At 43.0% G+C, this 25,125-nt stretch overlaps 1 protein-coding gene across 1 annotated transcript in view; it reads left to right on the forward strand.

The window, feature by feature from the left end:
- Nucleotides 1-22,080, forward strand: part of LOC121323856 (polypeptide N-acetylgalactosaminyltransferase 16-like) — a 56,196-nt gene extending 34,116 nt beyond the window's left edge. Inside the window, exons 3-15 of the mRNA XM_041265143.1 lie at nucleotides 469-567; nucleotides 3,387-3,454; nucleotides 4,501-4,566; nucleotides 5,250-5,371; nucleotides 6,058-6,145; nucleotides 9,479-9,563; nucleotides 10,342-10,445; nucleotides 12,589-12,715; nucleotides 13,035-13,127; nucleotides 13,897-13,980; nucleotides 14,320-14,461; nucleotides 15,689-15,805; nucleotides 21,691-22,080. Of these exons, the coding sequence (XP_041121077.1) occupies nucleotides 469-567; nucleotides 3,387-3,454; nucleotides 4,501-4,566; nucleotides 5,250-5,371; nucleotides 6,058-6,145; nucleotides 9,479-9,563; nucleotides 10,342-10,445; nucleotides 12,589-12,715; nucleotides 13,035-13,127; nucleotides 13,897-13,980; nucleotides 14,320-14,461; nucleotides 15,689-15,805; nucleotides 21,691-21,828 (1,333 nt within the window). The 3' untranslated portion in view covers nucleotides 21,829-22,080. The remainder of the gene's footprint in view (nucleotides 1-468; nucleotides 568-3,386; nucleotides 3,455-4,500; nucleotides 4,567-5,249; nucleotides 5,372-6,057; nucleotides 6,146-9,478; nucleotides 9,564-10,341; nucleotides 10,446-12,588; nucleotides 12,716-13,034; nucleotides 13,128-13,896; nucleotides 13,981-14,319; nucleotides 14,462-15,688; nucleotides 15,806-21,690) is intronic.
- The last annotated feature ends 3,045 nt before the right edge of the window (nucleotides 22,081-25,125 follow it).

A 25,125-nucleotide genomic window follows, 5' to 3' on the forward strand; every position in this document is an offset into this window, starting at 1 on the left:
CTATGCAGAGTAGGTGAGTCTAGTGTTGCACTTGCTTGATCATTTCACTTGGAGGGTGAAATTGTCCCCACCCTTTTTAATGGTTTCCTTTCTGTCATTAACCAACCAGCGGCTTCCCCTGTTGACTGCTTTGACCCAAAAGACACTGCTGAGGTGACATAATTCAGGAAGTTCAAGTGTAACAGATATCTTGAGAAGAAGGCATAGAAACCAAGAACTTTCTTTAACCTTGTGTAGTACCAGACTTCTTGTTTTAAAATGAAAATGCGGGTTTGCTATAGCTTGAGATCTATGCAGCTGAAGTGTTATGGAATTATTTTATTAGCTACAATCACTTGTTACAATCATTTGAACTATAGCTGGACAGAAAGTATAATAGAATACTTTATTAAACTGTTTTGACATCCTGCCAGAAATATCCTGTTCCTCTGCTGACCAGTTAAATCAGGTTGCACATTCTCCCTCTAGGTGTGCAGCGGTGACCTTTGACCCTGACCTCCCAGCAACCAGCATCATCATCACATTCCACAACGAGGCTCGCTCCACCTTGCTGCGCACTGTCAAGAGGTGAGTTTGTGACGGAGCAGAAGCCCTGCACATGGAAATGGTGTATTTTAATTGCAGTGTAAATTTGTGCTACATATGGCAGGGCTGGGTTAGAATCCCCTAGCTAATTAAGACAAGTGTGGAATGTGTCCAGGCATTGATTGAGTATCAGTCCACCCTGGCCACATTCCTTTTAAAAGGAGCTGGAAAGCCAGTCCTCTATCCTGTGTCTCAGCAAACAGACGAATGTGTGGAGAACCCTCACGGCTGCGTTGTGAACCAGAGTAAGTATGGGGTATCATCACTGTGCGCAGGCCGGGATAACTACAACTGCAACACAGGGATTCCTTTAGGGGATTCTAACCCTACGTAGTTCAGTTGAGTGTGTTTTTTGTTAGCTGTGTTTTTACTGTGTTTTGTTTGTATTATTGTTTGTGAATAAATCCTGCGCGCCTGCATGGCATGTCGTGTCCAGTCTCTCTCTGTCAGTGGATTCTCACGCCCCTATTGCAGCTGTGTTAACTGTAGCAGTATGACACCAGAGTGTGTCGGGGTATGTTTTGAATTATGTGGGGTATGTTTTGAATTATGTGCAGTATGTTTTGACACATGCATGCCACACTGTGACAGGGTAGCATCACGGCCCGAGTTCTTACAGGCAGGAAGAGAGACACGGAAACAAGTGCTATTTCGCAATTTTAATAATAAATAATAATCAAACAACACAAAAGACAGGAACAAACAAGCACAGGCACAGTGGCCAAAACAAACAGTTGAACAAAACAATACAATCACTTTTACACACCGTGTGGTTCCAGATGAGCCGCCGCTTCCGAGGAAACACGGGACAAACTTTCCTTCCTCAACTAACACTGATCTACAACAACAGACACAAAACCTTAACCTCACCTTCACCGACATTAACTCCAACCAAATAACACAGACCAGCACTAACAGACACAAAACACCCACTGTCTAACCTTCACCGACATTAACTCTCCACATTAACGCTCTGCTCAACACCATTAACACCCTATTTTATTCTGTTTCCCTTGTTGCTAAATAAGGCCTGTAATTGAAGTAGATATTTTCCAATATTATGAAGAAACCTTTTAAGACAAAAAAAATGCTATAATGTATAACCTCAAGTTTCATCACAGTTTCAATAAGCAGTTTTCCAGATGTACTGTTTGCAAACATATAAGTGAGCCCAACACATGGACAGAGGTATGGACAGGCAGCCACCCCAATGAAACCCAGAACCCTATCTGTCTCTCAATAAGTTCTGCTAAACAATGATTCTTCACAGATACATGGGAACATGTGAAATGTGTCGTATGTATGAACACACACCTGTCTCCTCTATCACTTAATCCACTGCAGATTAACAGAGTAGATGTGCAAGTAACTGTAACATGCACGTGTCAGCTGAATGGAAAGAGCGTTTTTTTTACAAACTTAGACCATTTTGGATTGAGTACAAAAATATAAGAGTGACAGACAGGTGGAAAGACAGACGATGGTCCTGGTGACCTGCTTTCTCAGGACACTGCAGACAGAAATGAGGCATTGTTTTCCTCATGTAACTATGAAGAATGCCAGGCTTCCACCCCTCACAAACTCAAAGGAATTCTCTGTCCTGTGTGCTGAGGGAACAAGGCAGCCGTGTGATTCAGTGAATCCTGTGGAGCAGGGAGAGCTGTAGCACAAAAGGGAGGGGGGTTTATTTAAACTAATTTTAGTGCTGGTATGAAATGCTTTTTTCTCCCCTCATTTCCATCAATGGCGATTGTTTGCAATTGGCTTGACATCGTGGTTTCCAAGCCAGTGCAGTTTATGTGCCTCCACTGCAGCACTGAAGGGTGGACTCCCGGCCTCACAGTTTGGGATGAGTGTTAAAAAAGATTCTTTATTTTTGAATCAGCTGTATTTCTTTATATACAGGAAGATTTGAAAGTAAGTTTACCACATCAACACATCTTACAACTGATGTGGTAAACTTACTTTCTAATCACCCTGTGTGTGTGTGTGTGTGTGTGTGTGTGTGTGTGTGTGTGTGATATATATATATATATATATATATATATATATATATATATATATATATATATATATATATATATCTATATACACATACACACATATATTATTTTCTCTGTGAAATAAAAAATTGTGTTTGAATCATGTAATTAGTTAATACAAACAAAAAAAAAAGAACCTTAAGTACCATATAGGTCCCTATCCAGATTGTACTATTTAAATCAAGATGGCAGCTGATTTAACTGTTTTAGAGACGGGTTAGTAGTTCCAAAGATCCCAAGGCATTCTATAAGAATGCTTATAAACACTATTAAAAAAAAAAACAGTGCTTGAAACATTCCTTAAAACATGCCAAATCACCAGGAGCTGTTTCTCCTTCTTGCGCTACAGCGGACCCTACTGGCCAGGTGCCTGGTGAGCTCAAGCATACACACCTGCAGGGCTGGCCTTGGTCCTCCAGGGACCGGGACCTTGTTTACACCCGCTCTCAATCTCTGGGGTATAAAGAGGCAGTTGTCTTGGTCATGGGATCGGAGGACACCCGCTGACCTTCAGTCCTCCTGAGCTGTGTGGTGATAAAGCCTAACTGGGCATTCTACATTGGGGAGAATAACAGGGGTAAAATAATTGTGCAAAAACAGTTATGCCTGTGATGCCTGATAAGTACATGCAGAGCGTCATGGTGATCTTTTCATGATACTGAGAGCTCTAGTGTTGTGTTTTCAACCTGGCGGGGGTGTACACAATGTTACTGACATGTTTGTTGTATTTCTCTGCTCTCCCTCCCTCCCGTCTCACAGCGTCCTGCTGCGTAGCCCCCCCAGCCTCATCCAGGAGGTCATTCTGGTGGACGACTTCAGCAGCGATCGTACGTATCCGTCTTCACAGGCACTGGGAGCACTGGGGTGGGAGGTTCCTTATCGACTGGGTTGATTCAAGCAATGAAGAACACTGCACTGTCACAGTGGTGTTTAATTAAACATGTTGGCCTGACTTAATGTTGATTGGAACAGGGATTCAGTCACAACCAATAGCTTTAGAAAATATTTTCTTCATATTATTTTCCTGCCCCCTCCTGAGAGGTTCTTAGTTGCATTACTCAATTACTGTGTGTTTCATTTTTCTGAGAAGTATGTGTTCAGGTTCTTGGACTCTGACTTCAAGAGCTGTTGTTCTAGCTGCCTGCCACAGACTTGTGTAACACAGGCTAAATCAGCCAAAGAGTCTTAATATGTGTAAGCACCAGCGCCATCTAGTGCACAGCAGTTTATTGCAAGCAAAACAAAATTAAACTTAAGTGTCAGATCACTATTTATCTGATCTAGCTTATATTACATATATCAATGGCAGGCTACTAGAACTGAACTCCATTGAAAGCACCTTAACACAGACTCAGTACAAAATAATGTGAACCTAAGAACCATCTGGAATGACTGTACACATCATTGGCATTAAAGGGACAAGGGGAAAACACAAAGACAATTTCAACCTCTTTACTATGCTATTACACCAGTAGTTTGCTTGTTGCTGTTACACCAGTAGTTTGCTTGTCCGATAGCCTATTAAATAAAAGTATATTTGTTTGCTACTAACAAGGCTAAGGCACAGCACTGCAGGAACGACCCTGGAATCTGGCTGACCCCTCTGGAATTTGTGATTCTGAACATGTCTACCGTGGGGATTAAGCCTGACACATTGATTGATCAGAAATAAATTGAAAACAGAAGATAACGATTGAAGACAATCTCCACCAAAATGTTACCACATTTAACAGGGGTGTTTCTTACATTGAAAAGATGCAGACTGTTGCACTCGAGTCAGATGAGAGCCTCTTTGTATTAATGTGGTTGCCAAGGGCCTGTATGGGGCCTGTATGGGTGTGTGCATCCTCACTGTTTCTCTCTGTGCCCCCAGCGGAGGACTGCCTGCTCCTGACACAGATCCCCAAGGTGCGGTGCCTGCGCAATGCCAAGAGGGAAGGTGAGTAGCCTGGGGCCTGTGACGTTATTGAATCTGGTCCCTGGCCCTACATGCATAACACTTTCTTGTACTTCACTTCATCCAATGAACGTTTCCCAATCCTGGGGATATATGATGGCTCCTTTTCATACTTATTTCACACTTTATATCTGTAAATACATTTATATTGTGCTTAGCTTATATTCGACCCTGACATTGTTATGATAGAGCTGTTTTAAATTTTGTTGTCAGCTAGTTTGTGTCAGATGGAAATGAAGCTGCATTAAAATCAGCTAAAGGGTTTTATTAATCATATTAAACTATACATTATACGAAAGATATAGAATAGTATATGCTGTGTGAGGAACTAGCTGATTTTCACCCACATAAGGCCATAGCTGTCAGTAAGCCCCCTTGTGGAAAAGCTTGTGTAGTACAGAACTCTCAGCAGCACTCTGCACAGTATATCTACAGACGCACTCTGCAGCTGTGTCTGTGTCACTGTTGCAAATTGATGCTGGGGGGGGGGGGGGGGATTTCACCTCCAACCTCTCTGTGTGTCTCCCTTTCTCTTCTCTGTTTTCTCTCCCTTTATCACACTCCCTTCCTCTCTCACATTCTCTTCTGTCTCTCCTCTCTCTTATCTCTGTCTCCCTCCCTCTGTTCTCACCCTCTCCTCTCTTCCGCTCCCCTCCTCTGTGCAGGTTTGATTCGCTCTCGTGTACGGGGTGCTGAATCAGCCACAGCCTCTATCCTGACCTTCCTGGACAGTCACTGTGAGGTGAACAGGGAGTGGCTGCAGCCCATGCTGCAGAGAGTCAAAGAGGTACGTGAGCCCAGCACGCGGAGCCCCTGCATCCACCCCCCTGGACTGCATCCCCCACCTTCCCGGAGCCTGTATGAGTCTGTCACAGTCTGGAGTGCACTGTTTATCAGGATGACCACTAGGGATGTGGAGCTCTATGAATCAGCAACTTAATATAGAGATTTTCAATTTACTAACTCACAGTTGCAACAGTTTCAGGTTTGGGACAGAAATTATAGCTGCACACCCCTAGTGGTCATTTTTATAAACATCAATTCAGAAATGTATCTTTTAGGAGGCATTTCAGATAAGTTCAGTTAAATCACTTAAGCAGAGCTGTATAGAACACATACAACAATAAGACAAGTGCAGGGGCAGTATGATATGGGCTAGCAGAGTAACAGCCTTCTGCATAATAATAATCTTAATTTTTTTATATAGCGCCTTCCACTATCACAAAGAGCTTTAGAAGATACGAGACCAGGGTGTGTGAACTTTGCATCAGCTGTAAAGTCACTTATAACAATGCCTCACCCCAAAGACGGAGCATAAGGAGGTTAAGTGACTTGCTCAGGGTCACACAGTGAGTCAGTGGCCGAGCTGGGATTTGAACCGGGTACTTGCTGGTTACAAGCCTGTTTCTTTAACCACTGGACCACACAGCCTCCTATGAGTAGCTTAAAGCTCCCTCTTCCTTCTCCCCCCAGGATCACACCCGTGTGGTGAGCCCCATCATTGATGTCATCAGTCTGGATAACTTTGCTTACCTGGCAGCATCCGCAGATCTCCGAGGAGGTAAACCATTGTTCCATATAGGGGTGCTAATGATAGGCTGCAGTGTCGTCTTGTTTATTGTGTCTGAAAATTAGAACTGTAAAGGAGCCAACACTAGTGTAAAAACTGTATGTTATTCATAAAATTGTTGTAGCTTACTAAATGCTTTCTTAAATCACAGCTCTCCTCCAGTTCTACTGACTGTAGAATCCCAAAGGTGTGTTTTCATTTGAAATATTGCATTTGGTACTACACTAGGTACAAGAAAGTGAAAGAAAGTTGTTGTTTTGCTTGCCTTCCCATCCAGGAAATCTGTCACACTCTCATTTCCTGGGTCATTTCACCTTGGCAATGTTTTGGGGTTCATGCCTCTTACTGGCTGCAAAGCATGTCAGTCATTAGGGCAAGCATCTGGTTGGTTTCTAACCTGAAGGGGTGGGGACAATTTCAATTTCCAGGTGAAATGACCATGAAAAGGCAGGACTAGAATAGAGATTGGAAGTACATGGCAAGCAAAATGTCTAGAATGATTTTGTTAGGTATAGTCTCTTTAAAGATGTGTGATTGAGGGTTGTATTGCAGCTGAAGGTCTTGATGTGTTAGTGAAGTGATTAGCTGGAACCCAGTGAAGGCTCATGGAAAGACTTGCCCTCGTGTTTAGCCAGTGAGATCAGGTCGGGCTGCTCTTTGGAAACTCGTCTGAATGCCAGCAGCGGTGTGGCACAATCATTGGCCCTAATGACTAATCACTGCTTTTACAACCTCATTATTCGCTTGAGTCAGAAGAGAATATACAGAGACGTGCACAGCCAAGCCTAGCTCAAGTCTAATTTCACAGACCCCAATTCAGTGATCTGGGGAAGAAACCGGCGCAGTATCTCTGGGAGTGCCTGCTGTATCAGTTTAAAAATCTGTAACATTTTCAGCAGATTCTTCACAATATACAGTTATGTTAATGTTAAAGTAACTGTAGGTAATACAATGCCTCTGCCATGCACATCTGTTCATTTTATAGGCCTCCCGTGTGCAGTTTTGGAAGAAGCTTGTATTCTAGAAACATGGATTTAATTTTAAAACATGACATCTGGTTCTCAACGAGGGTTGGAAGCCGCGCTTTCTAACTCTCTTGTACATCCTGGTCATTTCACCTGGACAGTGACCCATCTCCTTCACTGGCTGCTTTCATGTCAATACCCAATTAGGTGCTTCCCCTAATGACTGACATGCTTTGTCAGTTACATAATTTTACCCAGAAGACACTGTATTGGTGACGTGACCCAGGGAGAACAACTGCGAACAGACAACCCGAGACTAAGGCATAGAAACTGAGAGCTTCCTTTACTTAAAGGAGTGCCGGAAATCCTGTTTTAAAATGAAAAAATCCACGTGTGCTGTAACATGTGCTTCTTTTAAAACTGCACATTTGAGCGGTATGTGCTAACGGAAGTGCAAAATGGCTAAGATTTATGAATTATTTTGTTAGCAGCAATTATTTTAAAGGAGTGCTAACCAGGCCTTTACTGTCAATGATGTAGCTCGTCTTAGTAGAACTGACATGATTACTAGCCCCCCTTTTCTTGGAGCGAAGATATTCAGTTCCTTGTGGATCAATTGAGCTGCACTTACTGTAGGCACTGTACCAGGAAGCAGACTCATCATGCTGATCTATGCTATTGTTCTCAGAAATCTCTTCCTACCACATTAAAGGAATAGATATAAAAAATACCTAAATATGAAAAGGGGGGGCAGTTAGAATGTTGCTCATACTAAAAAGAATAAGAAAGAACTTGGCACTCCTTTAGGAGCTGGCCGGTGTCAAGGGAATATAGGAAAGAATCCTCAATTTCACATGGACTCGGTGGATTTCACCAGTAAGGGTTTATTATTTTCTGTTCTGCAGTTTGGTGCCAACATTGTAGGAGTTTGTATTACTGGCAGGAGATGCAAGGTTCCCATTGTGTGATCATCCTGCTGAAAGCAAACACAGATCTCATTGTTAAACTCCTAACTGTTCAGCCTTAGAGGCTGTTCAACTGGCATAAGAATAGCTCAGTGTGTCTGACTTTTTTCATCCAGGATGCTCTCTTTAAAGTAATTAAGACTAATGTTCCCATCGGGGATGCAGAGTATGCCTATATCTAGACAGCTGCCCGTCTTGTTGTCATCACCCTTTCGAAGGACATTCATTAGCAGAAGTTATTGAGTGTAGCATAATCTGAGGGTGGTGTGTCTGCCTGTCCTGCCATCTGTCTGTATGTCACATTTTATACATGTATCTGGAGAGCGACCTTCTTTCTTTTTTTGTTTTCATTTAGTGGTCTCCAATTGTTTTACAATTTAGAATAGCCAATTATTTTTAGGCCCAGCTGACCGTTACCACCCCCATGCTGACTCAGGAGCGGCGAAGAGGAGCACGCGCTGTCCTCCGAAACGTGTGCGATCAGCCGACCGATTCTTTTCACACTGCAGACTCACCATGCAGTCACCTCAGAGCTACAACGTCGGAGGACAACACAGCTCTGAGCAGCTCACAGGCAAACCCGCAGGCGCCTGGCCAATCCACAGGGGTCACTGGTGCCCCCGGGTGGCGCTCAGCCAATTGTCATCCATGGTCGGCAATGGAATAGCCTGGACTCGACACGGCGACGTCCAGGCTATAGGGCACATGCGGAGTGCCTTTACCGGATGCGTCACTCTGGGGCCCCTCTTTAACACAACTTAATGAGAGTATCAGAATCTGGGGGTATGTGGAGGTATCTGTGCATCTTTCTGTGTGTAAAATTTGCATGTGTTGGATGTAGGACACAGTCATCTACTTTTTCATGAAAGCTCAAATTTTGTATTCACAGCTGTGGAAGGAGATTTATGTCACCGCAGGGATGGAAATCAGACTCCTGTTGCACAGCAGTTTCCCCCATTTTACATTTTACTGCAAGCTTGATTAGCCATGGTATATGGTTAACAAGCTCAAGTGTGTCTTATTAAACTCGTAGTACGTCCAGGAATGGATCAAACTGCTATGCAATGAGAGTCTTATGTCAATCACTGACAGGCTTTTAACATTAGCAATGTTATCAATGTTATCAACCATTTGGTTCTTGTTTATTTATTGTAAATATTTACACAGGAAAAGATAAGTCAAGCTGCTAGATTTCATTCAGAAGGGCACCGAGCTGGCAGGCAGAGGATTGTGCGGAATTCTAGAGTTTCCATGGCAAAGGCAAAAACTGAAGTTTCACAAGCGTAAAATAAAAAATATTGATCTGTATCATATATACAGTATATGACTATATTTTAATCAAAATCTCTCTCTCTCTCTCTCTCTCTCTCTCTCTCTCTCTCTCTCTCTCTCAGGGTTCGACTGGAGTCTACACTTTAAATGGGAGCAGATTCCAATAGACCAGAAGATGTCCAGGACAGACCCCACACAACCAATCAGGTAGCGCTCTTTTAACAATTTAACCAGTGAGATTAAAGCAGGATTCATTAACTCTTTTGTGGCAGTGTAGTCATCTCCGAGAACATATGAGTTACTGACTTCATATTTTGGAATGTTCTATAAAGACTCCAGGCTTAGTGTCGGATCACCTTGATGTTGACCTTTGACCCAATGTAGCTGTCATATTGGAGTAGTGTTATTTGTTAGAGACCACACATGCTGAGATAGTGTGTTCATATTTGCTACACTACAGTATTCAATGATTCTCTTGACCAATTTTTTTATTTTCTCCAGCCAGAATTTAGAAGCCATTTGAGATTCAGCCTCCATATGACCATTACCAAACTAAACATTTCTAGCAGTAATCTAAGGTTCTGTTTCAAGTTTGGTTTAAAAAGTGTTAATGTGCAGTGGCTTGTTTAATCTCTGCTCACATCACATCTCTGAATATCCTGTGGTTCCCTGGGATTATCAGTAACGATCAGTCATTTTGTGGACACTAGTTTTAAAGTATATATAGCATTAGTTCAGCACTTTGAGTAAAGTTATGTTACAGTTTCACTACCACATTATTTTAACTTCTGGTCATATGAATGATACAAACCGCATGCTTTGAGACCGTGCTTTCATATTGCTTCTGCAGCTGTATTCTATGATTCTCACAGTCATGTTCAATGGCCTTTGTGCATTAAAAGAATCTCAATTTTACTGCCATATCACTGATAGGGACCATGTGCTTTTTCAGTACAGAATCTCTCCCCTCTCTCTTCTCTCCCAGGACGCCGGTCATCGCAGGAGGGATCTTTGTGATGGATAAGGGCTGGTTCAGCCACCTGGGGCAGTATGATTCGCAGATGGACATCTGGGGAGGGGAGAACTTTGGTGAGACATCATCCTCACAGTTGTGTCCTGTTCTAGCTAATTAAATACAGATATCCTCTCTATTAGGGATAGTCAAAGGAACAACAAAATGGCCTTAATAGGGGGGTGGCCTTATTACTGAAGGGGCAGAGAATGTCTTATAAAAAAGAGTATAGCATTAGTTCAGCAATTTATTAAACTGCTTTACTGAAAATGGTGTTGAAGTCGACACCCTCGGATCCTTCAAGAAGCTTCTTGATGAGATTCTGGGATCAATAACAACCAAACGAGCAAGATGGGCCGAATGGCCACCTCTCGTTTGCATACATTCTAATGTTCTAACAGTTTGCCCAGTGTAAGTGCTGTTACCTAAAACCTGCAATCACTTTGAAGTAGACAATTCTTTATTCATAAAATGGATGTTTAGCAGCCATTTCAGTTAGCAGAAAATGACTAAAGGGTCTGTCTGGCTGGCACTGAGTAACTGCATTTCTGCCTTGAAGTCAGCGATGCACAATCCCCTGCCCCTGCCTGCTCTGCCAGGCTCTGGTGTTGCTTGACTTCACTGGGTTATTTATCGCTCTGGCTATTCTGCTTCCCATCTTCTGAGGAAGACAAAAAAATAATTAAGGATATGATTTTGGCATTTTTTACTGCTGGCAATTTGAAATGTTACTTTAGAGTACACAACTTAAAGATTCTTACATACCAAGGTAACTTTCTTGTTTTTAATACTGTACGATGCAGGCTTTCACACCGGCCACGTAGCGATAACAGATGGGGTTTGAAATAAACAGTGTTCCTATTTCTCTGTGCGTGTCCAGCCTAAAGGTGTGTGTGTGTGTGTGTGTGTGTGTGTGTGTGTGTGTGTGTGTATATATATACACACACACACACACATACACACACAAACAAAATCAGCAAGTCAAATAACTGTTTTTCTTCCCTTGTTCAAAATGACAGTATATAAATATTCTTCAATAACAACAACAAGGCGTTTAAATTGGTTGTTTCTGAGTAGCCTACAGAGTATTGTCCCTTTAAAAATAAAATAAAATAAATAAATAAATAAAAAACAGAGAGTTAAAGTCAGATCACACAGGCAGGCACCATGTTCAAGAAGCAGGGCCTCGCAAAAATCAGAAAAAAAGACGACAAAAGAGATAAACCTCTCGTTTTAGCTACAGTTTGCAGGAAAATGTTCAACAACAGTCTGAAGCGTTTTGCTTAGCTACTTGGGTACGCTACATTGTATGAAAAAACGTTTCTCCTCGCTCTTCACTGTGCGTGTTTGCTTATATCTCCTTATCTTTCCTCATGTACCATGTCAGGCAGGCATCATAGGCAGTGTCTGTATTCTGCTGATTAGGATGTTCAGTGTTAAATTGGGTGGCCACACCCCGTTGACTATCTGCATCACACATCAAACTCAGCCACTAACAATGACCCTGAAAACACTGCTGACCCAGGAAATGGAGCAGAACAGCTATCCTGCGAATAAGGCATATAAACTGATAACTTTATTTAACCTAAAGTAGTTTTTAAAATGAAAGTACAAGTTTGAGATAGCATGTGTTTCTTTCAAAACTGCACGTGAGACCTATTTTGCTAATTAAAGTACAAAACAGGTAAGGTTTATGGAATTGTTTTTAACCCTTGCAGCTTCCTCCGTCTTGAGATAGCAGCCCTAGTACACTCATGCAGAATTCATGAAGCGAATCCAGACAAGTTTGAATAAAGTTGTTAAATCGAGGGTGCAGCCACAGATAGTAGTGTCATCATTAGGGTTAATATTATTCTTCATGTTTTATGAACATATCTTGGCATTTGGCACTTAAAAAACAGCATTAAACACCAATAAAAACTTGTGAGCACATTTTAAATGTGGCGGTCCAAGTTATCCCGGTTATTTCTTTATTGCATATTGATAAGTCTGATCTCTTTTTGTAACTAGGCTGCTTTTGTATGTGGAAAAAGGTTTGGTCACAAAAAAAACACTGAAACAAATGCTTCATTGTAAATGTCATTGTAAATGGGAACATGTGGTAACAGTTTAGGAGTGATTTCATTATTTGTGGTATGATGGTTATTTCATGATATTTGAAACAGAGTGATAGTTGGCTGCCCTCCCCTCTCCCCCTTCTCTCTCCCTCCCCTCTCTCAGAGCTGTCGTTCCGTGTGTGGATGTGTGGGGGGAGTCTGGAGATCCTCCCCTGCAGTCGAGTGGGTCATGTGTTCCGGAAGCGGCACCCTTATGACTTCCCCGAGGGGAACGCCCTCACCTACATCAAGTGAGACTCCGCCTCTATACGAGCCCCAGCTCAACCTCAGAGATCCCTGTTAAACTAGCCTTAGTGCCCCTGCAGCAGGGAGCTGTGAAAACAGCTTCTTCAGCATAGTTCAGGAGGAGAGACAACCCCAGTGCCAAGTCAGTTTCCCAGAGTCACCTCGCTTCCCTTGGGGTATACATTCCCAGTATTCCATCAGCTGGCAGCCTCCCTACTGGTGTCATTTGTATGTGTTCCATTGTTCATTCAGATACCATCATGTTCTACTCACGATGTTTGGAGTGTTTCTCATTATCTCCTAAGTCTGTCTGTCTGTCATTAGGAATACCAGGCGTGCTGCAGAGGTCTGGATGGACGATTTCAAGCAGTATTATTACGCAGCCCGGCCAGCTGCTTATGGGAAGTCATTCGGCAGGTCAGTCGCACACACACACATTGACACACACACACTGAACACACACACACACATACTGACACACACTGACACACATACCCACACTGACACACACACACTGACACACATACCCACACTGACACACACACACTGAACACACTGACACACATACCCACACTGACACACACACACTAAACACACACACATACCCACACTGACACACACACGCATAATGACACACACTGACACGCACACTGACACATACTTTCACTCAAATACACACACAAACAGACACACACACACACACACACACACACACACACACACACACACACACACACACACTACACACAATCACACACACACACACACACACACACAGTCCTGTAACCCCCCTCCTTGCACACACACACACACACACACACAGTCCTGTAACCCCCCTTTTCACGCACACACACACATTCACACACTCACTCACTCACTCACACATACACACACACACTCACACACACACACACACAGTAGGGGTGAATAGGGATGTAACAATACTTTCTTTACATGACATATTGTATTGTAATAGAAGTATGCATCATTTGTATTATGATACAAGAACCAAAAGCACAGCATTCAAGTGGCTCTTTAAATGAACAATGTGTGTTTTATAGTTGGTATGAATACATACTCTGTCTGTCTCATTTAATTCCATCCAGTTCTAGCTGGCCACAGACATGAACCAGAGAGTCGATAAGCCAGCTGGTGGTGGTCTCTAACCTCCTGCTTGTCTCTGCAGCATTGCTGAGCGAGTGGAGCTCCGCAGGAAGCTGAACTGCAACTCCTTCCTGTGGTACCTGGAGAACGTCTACCCAGAGCTCCAGTGAGTGAGCCAGCCTGGGCCGGCCTGCACTGCAATACGCAGCTGGGTTCTCGCTTACAATCTCTGTCCCAACTACTGTGCACCAATTGGATAATAACTACACCCAGTGTCATTAGCACCAGCGCATTCTGAAAAGAGAAATACAATTTAGTTTTCTTAAAGACGGTTTATTATGGAATGATGTGTGTTCCTAACCCTCATTTGCTCATTGTGTGCAAGTTGATTGCGCTCTGTCTAGTCCAGTTTCCCTGGTCAGGTGCCACTCAAGGTGTGGTAGCAGCCCTGTCTCCACTCTGCTCTTCAGTTAGCTTCACTCCCCCTGGTTTCTGTCTCATGCAGGATCCCAGCGAAGGAAGCCAGCCCCAGTGCGGTCCTGCAGAATGGGAGGTGTCTGGAGTCGCTGGGCCAGGATAAACTGGGGGACTTCGTAGTCAGTGTAGGGGAGTGCAAGGTGACCCTGGGCAGCCTGCTCCTGTCACAGGTGGGCTCTGTTCACATGTCAGTGAATTAAACTGAACGATGTGGTTATGTGGGCACCCATATATCACTGTTTCATTATTTAATTAAGATTTAGGCATTGTGCATGAAACCAGAAAGCAGTGCAAAAAGTTTTAAAAAGTGTATTGGGTGTGTCCATTAAAACCAGCAGGGGAGGGAGTCGCCCAGTACAACAGTATTGTATTCCTCTGTTAGAGTGAGCATCAAATGTGTCCCCTTACCTTTTTATGGTGCATGCCAATGCCATTTAGTGAGCTGCCATTTATATTCCTGACAATACAGGCTTCCTTCTAACATTAAGACACATGGCCAAGCCTACATTGACACTTGACCAAGCCTACATTGACACTTGACCAAGCCTACATTAAGACACTTGACCAAGCCTACATGGACACTTGACCAAGCCTACATTGACACTTGACCAAGCCTACATTAAGACACTTGACCAAGCCTACATGGACACTTGACCAAGCCTACATTGACACTTGACCAAGCCTACATTAAGACACTTGACCAAGCCTACATGGACACTTGACCAAGCCTACATTAACTGGAGCCGCCGCTCCTGAATTAATTTTCTAAGAACTATAACACAGACTTTTGAAAAACACATACTATTGCAAAAACAGTATCACAAGAAGGGGACATTACACGAATCGCTCTTTGAATATATCGACGATCGAGAGAGTTTTTGTTCCGTTCCGTTTTGTCTTGGTACAGTTCACACAGATCATTTCACATTAGAAACCTCAAAACTCTCACCAGCCAGTCAGGAAGCTCCATTGCAGGGCAACACCACATACAGATCGAATGACTATCAATAAAGGCAAAGTTTACCAGTTTATAATCCCAATAAAACCCTGATTATTAGCCATTACATTGGTAGTTGATGTTGCCTCTTACTTCCACACAGTCCATTAGCAGAGCAGTGTTCCATTGCTTAAATAACAGATCGGGAACTCGAAACAGTCTACACTTAAAGTTTGGTTGCTGTAGTTCTACTGGGTTATACAGGAAAGGCTTGAAGTCTTCTTTAAGTTATGCTGTATTGCACACAGGGAAATGCTTGTATGACAGCACTATAACACCTATAACACCGAAGCCCTTACAAAAATCCAGAGAGACTGAGAGAGTGTGTTGCTGGTGTTTATCCCCGGGTGTATTGATCCCTGTGGAGATGATGTCACCAGTGAACTCCATCTCTCTGCAGGAGTGGGTCCTCTCCGGGCCGCAGATCCGCCAGCAGGACAGCTGCCTCACCATCTCTGCCTACTCTGCGGGGTCAAAGGTCACGCTGGAGCTCTGCAACGCCAAGGACAACAGACAGGTAGTCACCACAGCATCCTCACCCCGCCTACCTATAGTTACCTGCGCTGTTACTCTTATCATTGCATATTCCAGACTGCATTTAAGGGCACTACCACGGTCCTCTGCAGCCGCGGTCTTCCACATATCAGTCACCACTCACTTCAAACCACACCTGCCGTCTTTATTTGCTTTCTAAGATTTTTGCCAATCCTGAAAGATGGTTTCTGATGTGCAGACGAGTCAAGCATCTGCTATGGAGCTGACCAGTCCTAGTAATGCTGTTTTGTTTATGAGTTAATTGAGTTAACTGTAATCTACAGTACTGTACAATGAAAATATCTATTGTAGTATGACTTTTTAGTTTAGTATTCAAATGAATTGACACATTGTTAATAACTGAGATGCAATGGGGTGAATCACATTTTGGATTTTGGAAAAAATCTAGTAAGCATGTCACGTGTATGATGTCATTACTTGTTAAAATAATCTCCTAAATTGATTGTATAAAGTACATTTCTCCCAGAGCACAGGGTTTGCAGGTGGGCTTTATTTATTATTGTGTGATTGAACACTCTGGCTGTGAGTTTTATTACCAATCATGTACTATTGCTGTCCACTGTGCCAGGCCCTGTAGAGCTTGCCAGCACAGAATAACAAGATACACATTGTGCAGTGAGGAACGGCTTCTAGCCTGCTCAAGTGCTGTGTGTGAGCAGAAAAGCTGAGGGAAGCAGTGTATTCTAGTGGTAAGAGCTGAGGGAATGCTCTTGTGGTTAGAGCTGAGGGAAGCAGTGTCTTCTAGTGGTTAGAGCTGAGGGAAGCAGTGTCTTCTAGTGGATAGAGCTGAGGGAAGCAGTGTGCTGTAGTGGTTAGAGCTGAGGGAAGCAGTGTGCTCTGGTGGTTAGAGCTGAGGGAAGCAGTGTGTTCTAATGTTTAGAGCTGAGGGAAGCAGTGTGTTCTAATGTTTAGAGCTGAGGGAAGCAGTGTGTTCTAGTGGTTAGAGCTGTGGGAAGCAGTGTGTTCTAGTGGTTAGAGCTGTGGGAAGCAGTGTGTTCTAGTGGTTAGAGCTGTGGGAAGCAGTGTGTTCTAGTGGTTAGAGCTGTGGGAAGCAGTGTGTTCTAGTGGTTAGAGCTGTGGGAAGCAGTGTGTTCTAGTGGTTAGAGCTGTGGGAAGCAGTGTGTTCTAGTGGTTAGAGCTGTGGGATGCAGTGTGCTGGTGGTTAGAGCTGAAGGATGCAGTGTGCTCTAGTGGTTAGAGCTGAGGGACTGGGAAGGAGGCAGTGGTCTAATGTTTTAAGCAGATGTTTGGCATTGGAAACTCACATTTTTTCTCCAGACAAAGGACAATGAGATTTTCTGTCTGTCATCACTAGGGTTATATTTATCTCCCTGTTCCAGCCACTGATTGAAAACATACCTTCCCAGCATGGTCGCTTTTATTTGATTGGAATTCATCTTCAACTTTATTGGCCCCATTTAATACATTTATTTATTGGGCCTCCCAAGTGGCGCATCCAGTAAAGGCGCTCTGCATGGAGTGCAGGATGTGTCCTATAGCCTGGAGATCGCAGGTTTGAATCCAGGCTATGTCATTGCCGACCGTGACCGGGGGTTCCTAGGGGGTGGTGCACAATTGGCCGAGCGCCGCCTGGGTAGGCAGTGGAGCCAGTCAGATCAGTGTGGTCCTCCAGTACTAAAGGTCTGGTGGCTTCGCTGTGGATCTGCAGCACAAAAAATGATGACTTGGCAGGAACACGTTTCAGATGACGCGTGTTTCAGCCTCCATTTCCCAAGTCGCCAGGGGGTTGCAGCGATGATCAATAATAACACAATTGGTGATTCCAAACTGGGGAGAAAACTGCAGTAAAAACCATTAGAATTGACAACATTTTTTAGAGAAAAAAAATAAGGAAATGATTTATCACACTTAGCATTTTCATAACCAGAACCATCTGTAGAAGAGCTGGAGGCAGCCATTCTTCAGGACAGCCAGTACTGAAGCACACACTAATCCTATTTAGGAAATTGGAAACCTTGCACCATCAATATCTTTATACGTTTTTCCCAAAAATGGGACCTTTATGCTAAGACTGTGTTTGTCTTTCTGTCTTTTTCTATCGGTCACGGTGAACACAATCACTGCCTTGATTTTACACCAGCTTCATCATACATAATGTCTCCTGGAGACATTACAGATTGCATTTGGCCATCGTCAGATACAAGCAGTTTCTTAAGATTTGTATTAATTGCTGTTTATTTTAAAGATGAAGTGCCTTTACTGTAAACGTTTCCTCGTTATTTGTAAATAGCGCATCGCACTTGAATCGCTGTTCTTTGTATTCTTTTCACAAAACAAGATACCAAGATCTGGGTAAATCTGTCCGGGAGTATTATGTAAATTGAACTGAGGAAGTATTACTGATCCACACTGCCTCCTCCTGAGTGAGAAATGTGACTGAGCACTGCCATTGTGTTTAGACTAGAAAAGAGAGCCTGCAGTGTGGTGACTAACACTAACACTAAATGGAGGAGCTTCACGCTTACCTAATAATAGCATGCATTAGCACTGTCACAGGACAGCACAGTCACAGACTAGCACAATCACAGACTAGCTCAGTCACAGGCTAGCACAATCACACACTAGCATAGTCACAGTCTAGAACAGTCACAGATTAGCACAGTAACAATCTAGCACAATCACAGGATAGCAGTCACAGTCTAGCACAATCACAAACTAGCACAGTAACAATCTAGCACAGTCACAGACTAGCACAGTCACAGACTAGCACAGTCACAGACTAGCACAATCACAGACTAGCACAGTCACAGACTAGTAGTCACAGACTAGCACAATCACAGACTAGCATAGTCACAGTCTAGCACAATCACAGACTAGTAGTCACAGACTAATACAATCACAGACTGGCACAGTTACAATCTAGCACAATCACAGGATAGCAGTCACAGACTAGGACAATCACAGACTAGCACAGTCACAGACTAGCACAATCACAGACTAGCATAGTCACAGTCTAGCACAATCACAGACTAGTAGTCACAGACTAATACAATCACAGACTGGCACAGTTACAATCTAGCACAATCACAGGATAGCAGTCACAGACTAGGACAATCACAGACTAGCACAGTCACAGGCTAGCACAATCACAGACTAGTAGTCACAGACTAGCACAATCACAGCTCGCACAGTCACAGTCTAGCACAATCACAGACTAGTACAGTCACAGACTAGTACAGTCACAGACTAGCACAATCACAGACTAGTAGTCACAGACTAATACAATCACAGACTACCACAGTTACAATCTAGCACAATCACAGGATAGCAGTCACGGACTAGGACAATCACAGACTAGCACAGTCACAGACTAGCACAATCACAGGATAACACAGTCACAGACTAGCAGTCACAGACTAGCATAGTCACAGTCTAGCACAATCACAGACTAGTAGTCACAGACTAGCACAGTCACAGACTAGCACAGTAACAATCTAGCACAATCACAGGATAGCAGTCACAGACTAGTACAGTCACAGACTAGCACAATCACAGGATAACAGAGTCACAGACCAGCACAGTCACAGACTAGTATAGTCACAGTCTAGCACAATCACAGGATAGCAGTCACAAACTAGCACACTCACAGACTAGCATAGTCATAGTCTAGCACAATCACAGACTAGTAGTCACAGACTAATACAATCACAGACTAGCACAGTTACACTCTAGCACAATCACAGACTAGCACAGTCACAGTCTAGCACAATCACAGACTAGCACAGTCACAGTCTAGCACAATCACAGACTAGCACAGTCACAGTCTAGCACAATCACAGACTAGCACAGTTACACTCTAGCACAATCACAGACTAGCACAGTCACAGTCTAGCACAATCACAGACTAGCACAGTCACAGTCTAGCACAATCACAGACTAGCACAGTCACAGTCTAGCACAATCACAGGATAGCAGTCACAGACTAGCACAGTCACAGACTAGCACAGTCATAGACTAGCACAATTACAGGATAGCAGTCACAAACTAGTACAGTCACAGTCTAGCACAATCACAGGATAGCAGTCACAAACTAGTACAGTCACAGACTAGCACAGTCACAGACTAGCACAGTAACAATCTAGCACAATCACAGGATAGCAGTCACAGACTAGGACAATCACAGACTAGCACAATCACAGGATAGCAGTCACAGACTAGCACAGTCACAGGATAGCAGTCACAAACTAGCACAATCACAGCTCACACAATCACAGACTAGCACAATCACAGGATAGCAGTCACAGACTAGCACAGTCACAGTCTTGCACAATTACAGGATAGCAGTCAAACTAACACAGTCGCAGACTGGCACAGTCAGACTAGCACAGTCACAGACTAGCACAATCACAGACTAGCACAGTCACAGACTAGCACAGTCACAGGCTAGCACAATCACAGGATAGCAGTCACAAACTAGCACAGTCACAGACTAGCACAGTCACAGTCTAGTACAATCACAGGATAACACAGTCACAGACTAGCACAATCACAGCTCACACAATCACAGACTAGCACAATCACAGGATAGCAGTCACAAACTAGCACAGTCACAGACTAGCACAGTCACAGGATAGCAGTCAAACTAGCACAGTCGCAGACTGGCACAGTCAGACTAGCAGAGTCACAGACTAGCACAATCACAGACTAGCACAGTCACAGGCTAGCACAGTCACAGACTAGAACAGTCACAGACTAGCACAGTCACAGGATAGTAGTCACAGACTGTGCTAGTCTGTGAATGCGAGCTGTGAATGTGCTAATCTGTGACTGTGCTAATCACAGACTAGCACAGTCACAGCCTAGCACAATCACAGGATAGCAGTCACAGACTAGCACAGTCACAGCTCACACAATCAGGCTAGCACAATGACAGACTTACACAATCACAGACTAGCAGTCACAGGCTAGAAGAATCACAGACTCGTACAAATACAGATTGTGTCTTTTTAAAAAAAATTTTACCAGGTATAATTTTAGAATCTTTCTTGCATTCTTTCATATCTGACGACAGAATGGCCATCAAACTGTTCCAAATTACACAGCGTTGCTAAGCAGCTGCAGCACTGTAGAAAAATAAATAATTACCATTTGCTTTAAAATTACAAAATGATTTCTACCTGTTTGTCAGAAACAAATAGGGAAAATAATATATGTCACAATTATTTGTTCTAGTTGAAATTATGCATTTTAAAAGAATTACCTTGTTGGCAACAATTTTTGGGCTTAATGTATCTGTAATGAGTAAACCTCAAAGTTTTACAGGTACAGTGTATTCCTTAAAGAGCAACTTGGTACGGCTGCAGAGTTGTTTACATTCAATTTTGATATCATTTTCGGAAGGGAAAAAAAAATTTGTAAAAGGGCCTTCAAAAAATTAGTTGGGGCGAAAAAAACACCGAAACGTTCCCCGGTGCTCTTTTTAAACATTCGGATTTTTAAATCACCCCTTTGGCTTGGAAGAGCCCCTCCCCCCCCCCCCCCCCCCACCCCCCCCCCCCCCCCCCCCCACCCCCAAGAGTGCAATTTGCCCATCATTATCCTGCCCACCTGCAAACTTCCACCTAGTGGACTGAATGAAAAAACCTTCATAGGAAATTCAAATTTACAAAGTGTATTTTTTAGAGTGTTGCAGGTCACATCCTGGTGCTCTTTTTAAACATTCGGATTTTTAAATCACCCCTTTGGCTTGGAAAGAGCTCTCAACCCCCCCCCCCTCGAGGTTTTTAAAGATGCTAGTAGCAGTTTTAAGGTATCACTACATTTTACTGTAGTGGATAGATGCTTATTAATGGATCGACTGTTCAAATTTTTTTTTTTTTTTTCTAGAAATGGAAGTTGAAAGGTCCGTCTATCCAGCACCAAGTCAGCGGGCTGTGTCTGGACAGCCAATCGGGTCTTGTGACGATTAACCAGTGTCGCTCCGAGCTGGCCAGTCAGAAGTGGGAGATCCAGCAGGTCACGTGATACTGACTGAGGAGGGAGGGCCCACCTGAGGCTGTCCGGGGGGATAAGGTGGCATGGAACCACAACAGGGACGTTTATTTATTTTGCATGGGACTTTATTGTAACTACCCCAGTGAAGACAAAGTGTTTCCAACTTAAATAACATGTGTTTTTTAAATTGTGTAAATATTTTAATAAAATGGAATAAAATGGTGGGTTGGAGCCCACTGTTTTGGACTGAGGAGCGAGATATCTCAAATAAAAGGACTTGATGAAACCCTTTTGTGTTTTTGGCTGTGTTTTTATTTTTATATAAATAAGTTATTTACCTTGTTTTATCCTGCATATGAAGCCTCCTCCCCACTGTAACCCAACATACTGGCAATCATTGTTTTTGCTGTCAAGCCAATTACCTCTTTTCACCCTCCAGACCCAGGCGATGGGAAAGTTACCAAGATACTGAACCCTGAATGAGTAAGTGACCTGACCACTAGGGGTGGGGAAAACTAACCCAGCCAATTTTCCTCCACTGCCCGTGATCCTAGATCTGCAACTCTGCACTACCAGGATTCTAACCAGCCAGATCCTGGTAGCATTACTCCCACTGCCCTTCACACTTGGGCACCGTCACTTGACCAACAGTGAAGTAAGCAGCAAGCCAGCTCTCGGGTCACATCCATTTCAAAGCAGTCAGAGGAGGGAAGATTAACAGATAAAAGCCAACTACATATTTGTTATGTTGTTGTCAATATTTGAAACAAGAAATACATTACATACCAAGCAACGAAGAGCATGTGTATTTTTATTTTTACAGTCCGTTTAAAGGGAGTGGACCAAAGTTTTGCTACACTACAATACATACACTGTTCTGTAAACCATTACAAGTATCACATCAAGTCCTTAGCAACAGTGCAGAGAGATGTAATTAATACCAGTGTTTAATGATTGAACCAGTCTGTTTAGTTTTGTTTACAGCACAATTTTATCGAAGATTTCAAGAGATACTGTTGTGTTACCATTATGATAACAGCGTGGTGAAACAACTCTAGCAGAACCATTAGCAGGCCACAACTCTACCAGCAAGGACAACACAGAGATTGGGAGCTGGCACACGTCCTGGTAGCAGTGTGGTACCATCATCCTGCAGCTGGCACTGTGTATCAGTTCATATACCATTAGCATGTCAAAAATGGCCACTGTGGTACTATTCTTGTAGCTTCCGTTGTCCCCCTCTTTTCAGGGTGTTTTGTATGATACGTTCGGGGTCTTCGTGGTTTAATGTTTAAACGGCTACCATTTTTCTTAAGTTTAACCATTGTCAAAGATACGCAAGTCTCCTGTGGTGTTTTTACACTAGGATGGGCACAGTGTAAGGTTATTTATTCAAAGTCTATTTACACGTAACTGTTGTACACATATAAGCTTATCCACGTTGATGTATCCCCATAGTAGAAGCCTTGTAAAGTGCAATAAAGCACAGTGAAAGCATGGTAAAGTATAGGTAAGAATTATAAAGCCCAGCGATGTATGGTAAAGCATATTAAAATGTGTGGTAAATATATAGTATAACCATGGGAAAAATGGAAATGACTGTGGTAAACTTTTATAAGAGCTCTGCCATTTCTCAAACAGGTCTTCAGCTCCTCTATTATCAGTAAATGGGGCTCAGGACACCCCATTAAACAAAGAGTTACATCACAGCAGAAATATCTTCCACGGTGTGATTAAACAAGCAGTCAATCAGGCTTGGACCCAACAGTCCTGCCTGTGATTACTCCAGCCTTTGCCAGAAACTCAGCAGTGACTGTGCCAAGTATTGCTTCACAACAGGAATAATGCATTGCAGATCCTGGCAAAACATCACTGAGCCCCTCAAGAGTGATCAAGAAGTGAAGTGGAGAAAAGGGGGATTTCATGTGAGTAAGCCAGCAACATTGTGATACATGCAAATTCGTCTGAGAACTCAGGAAACCTTAAACTCTGTAGGATCTGCATTGGTCCTAGCAGTGTCTTTCCAGTCCCAGCAGTGTCAGCACCAGTCTTACCAGTACCAGCACCAGTCTCACCAGTCCAACAGTGTCAACACCAGCCTTACCAGTCCAGCAGTGTCAGCACCAGTCTTACCAGTCCCAGCAGTGTCAGCACCAGTATTAACAGTACCAGCACCAGTCTTAGCAGTGTCAGTACCAGTCCCAGCAGTGGCAGCACCAGTGTCCCTAGTCTCAGCACTGCGTTTAGTAGTGAAGCAAGCGCACGCCTCTCAGTGAAGATATAAACCCATCTACTTATTAATATTTATGAGTTCTAGTTTTGTTCTTTTAACATCACATATTCTGACAGTGAGTAGTTTAATTTTAGGTTGCTTTTTTTGCTGGAAAATGAAATTTCAAACATCACACAAGGTGGGTAAAAAAGGTGAGCTGCTTATATTGCTTTGCAGTTTTCATTAATAGCCTCCAGGCTTAATAAGAGGATTCTCACTTTCGTAACATGAACAGACTATTCAGGGTTTATTTTAGACGGGCATTAGATTTTTCCCTCTGTAAAAAGCCTATTCCTAGCTACACCCCTGATACTATATACAAACCTGGCGACGCTGTCCAATAGCAAAGAGATCAGTCTTTAAAATGAAAAAAACAATATATTTTTTTAAGTAAACTGTTAATATGGAATGAATGAACTGACTTAGGTTACTGTCAATTTTGTTATGCATTTGCTTCCTATGCTTCCTATTGATTAATGAAATTCTTTCTTCCATTCCAACTGTGTTAGGATCTCATTCTTTCTTCCATTCCTGCACTGTGTTAGGATCTCATTCTTTCTTCCATTCCCACACTGTGTTAGGATCTCATTCTTTCTTCCATTCCTGCACTGTGTCAGGATCTCATTCTTTCTTCCATTCCTGCACTGTGTTAGGATCTCATTCTTTCTTCCATTCCTGCACTGTGTTAGGATCTCATTCTTTCTTCCATTCCTGCACTGTGTTAGGATCTCATTCTTTCTTCCATTCCTGCACTGTGTTAGGATCTCATTCTTTCTTCCATTCCTGCACTGTGTTAGGATCTCATTCTTTCTTCCATTCCTGCACTGTGTTAGGATCTCATTCTTTCTTCCATTCCTGCACTGTTCACTGTGTTAGCACTGTGTTAGGATCTCATTCTTTCTTCCATTCCTGCACTGTGTTAGGATCTCATTCTTTCTTCCATTCCTGCACTGTGTTAGGATCTCATTCTTTCTTCCATTCCTGCACTGTGTTAGGATCTCATTCTTTCTTCCATTCCTGCACTGTGTTAGGATCTCATTCTTTCTTCCATTCCT

Source organism: Polyodon spathula, chromosome 12 (assembly GCF_017654505.1).
Source record: "Polyodon spathula isolate WHYD16114869_AA chromosome 12, ASM1765450v1, whole genome shotgun sequence".
NCBI lineage: Eukaryota > Metazoa > Chordata > Actinopteri > Acipenseriformes > Polyodontidae > Polyodon > Polyodon spathula.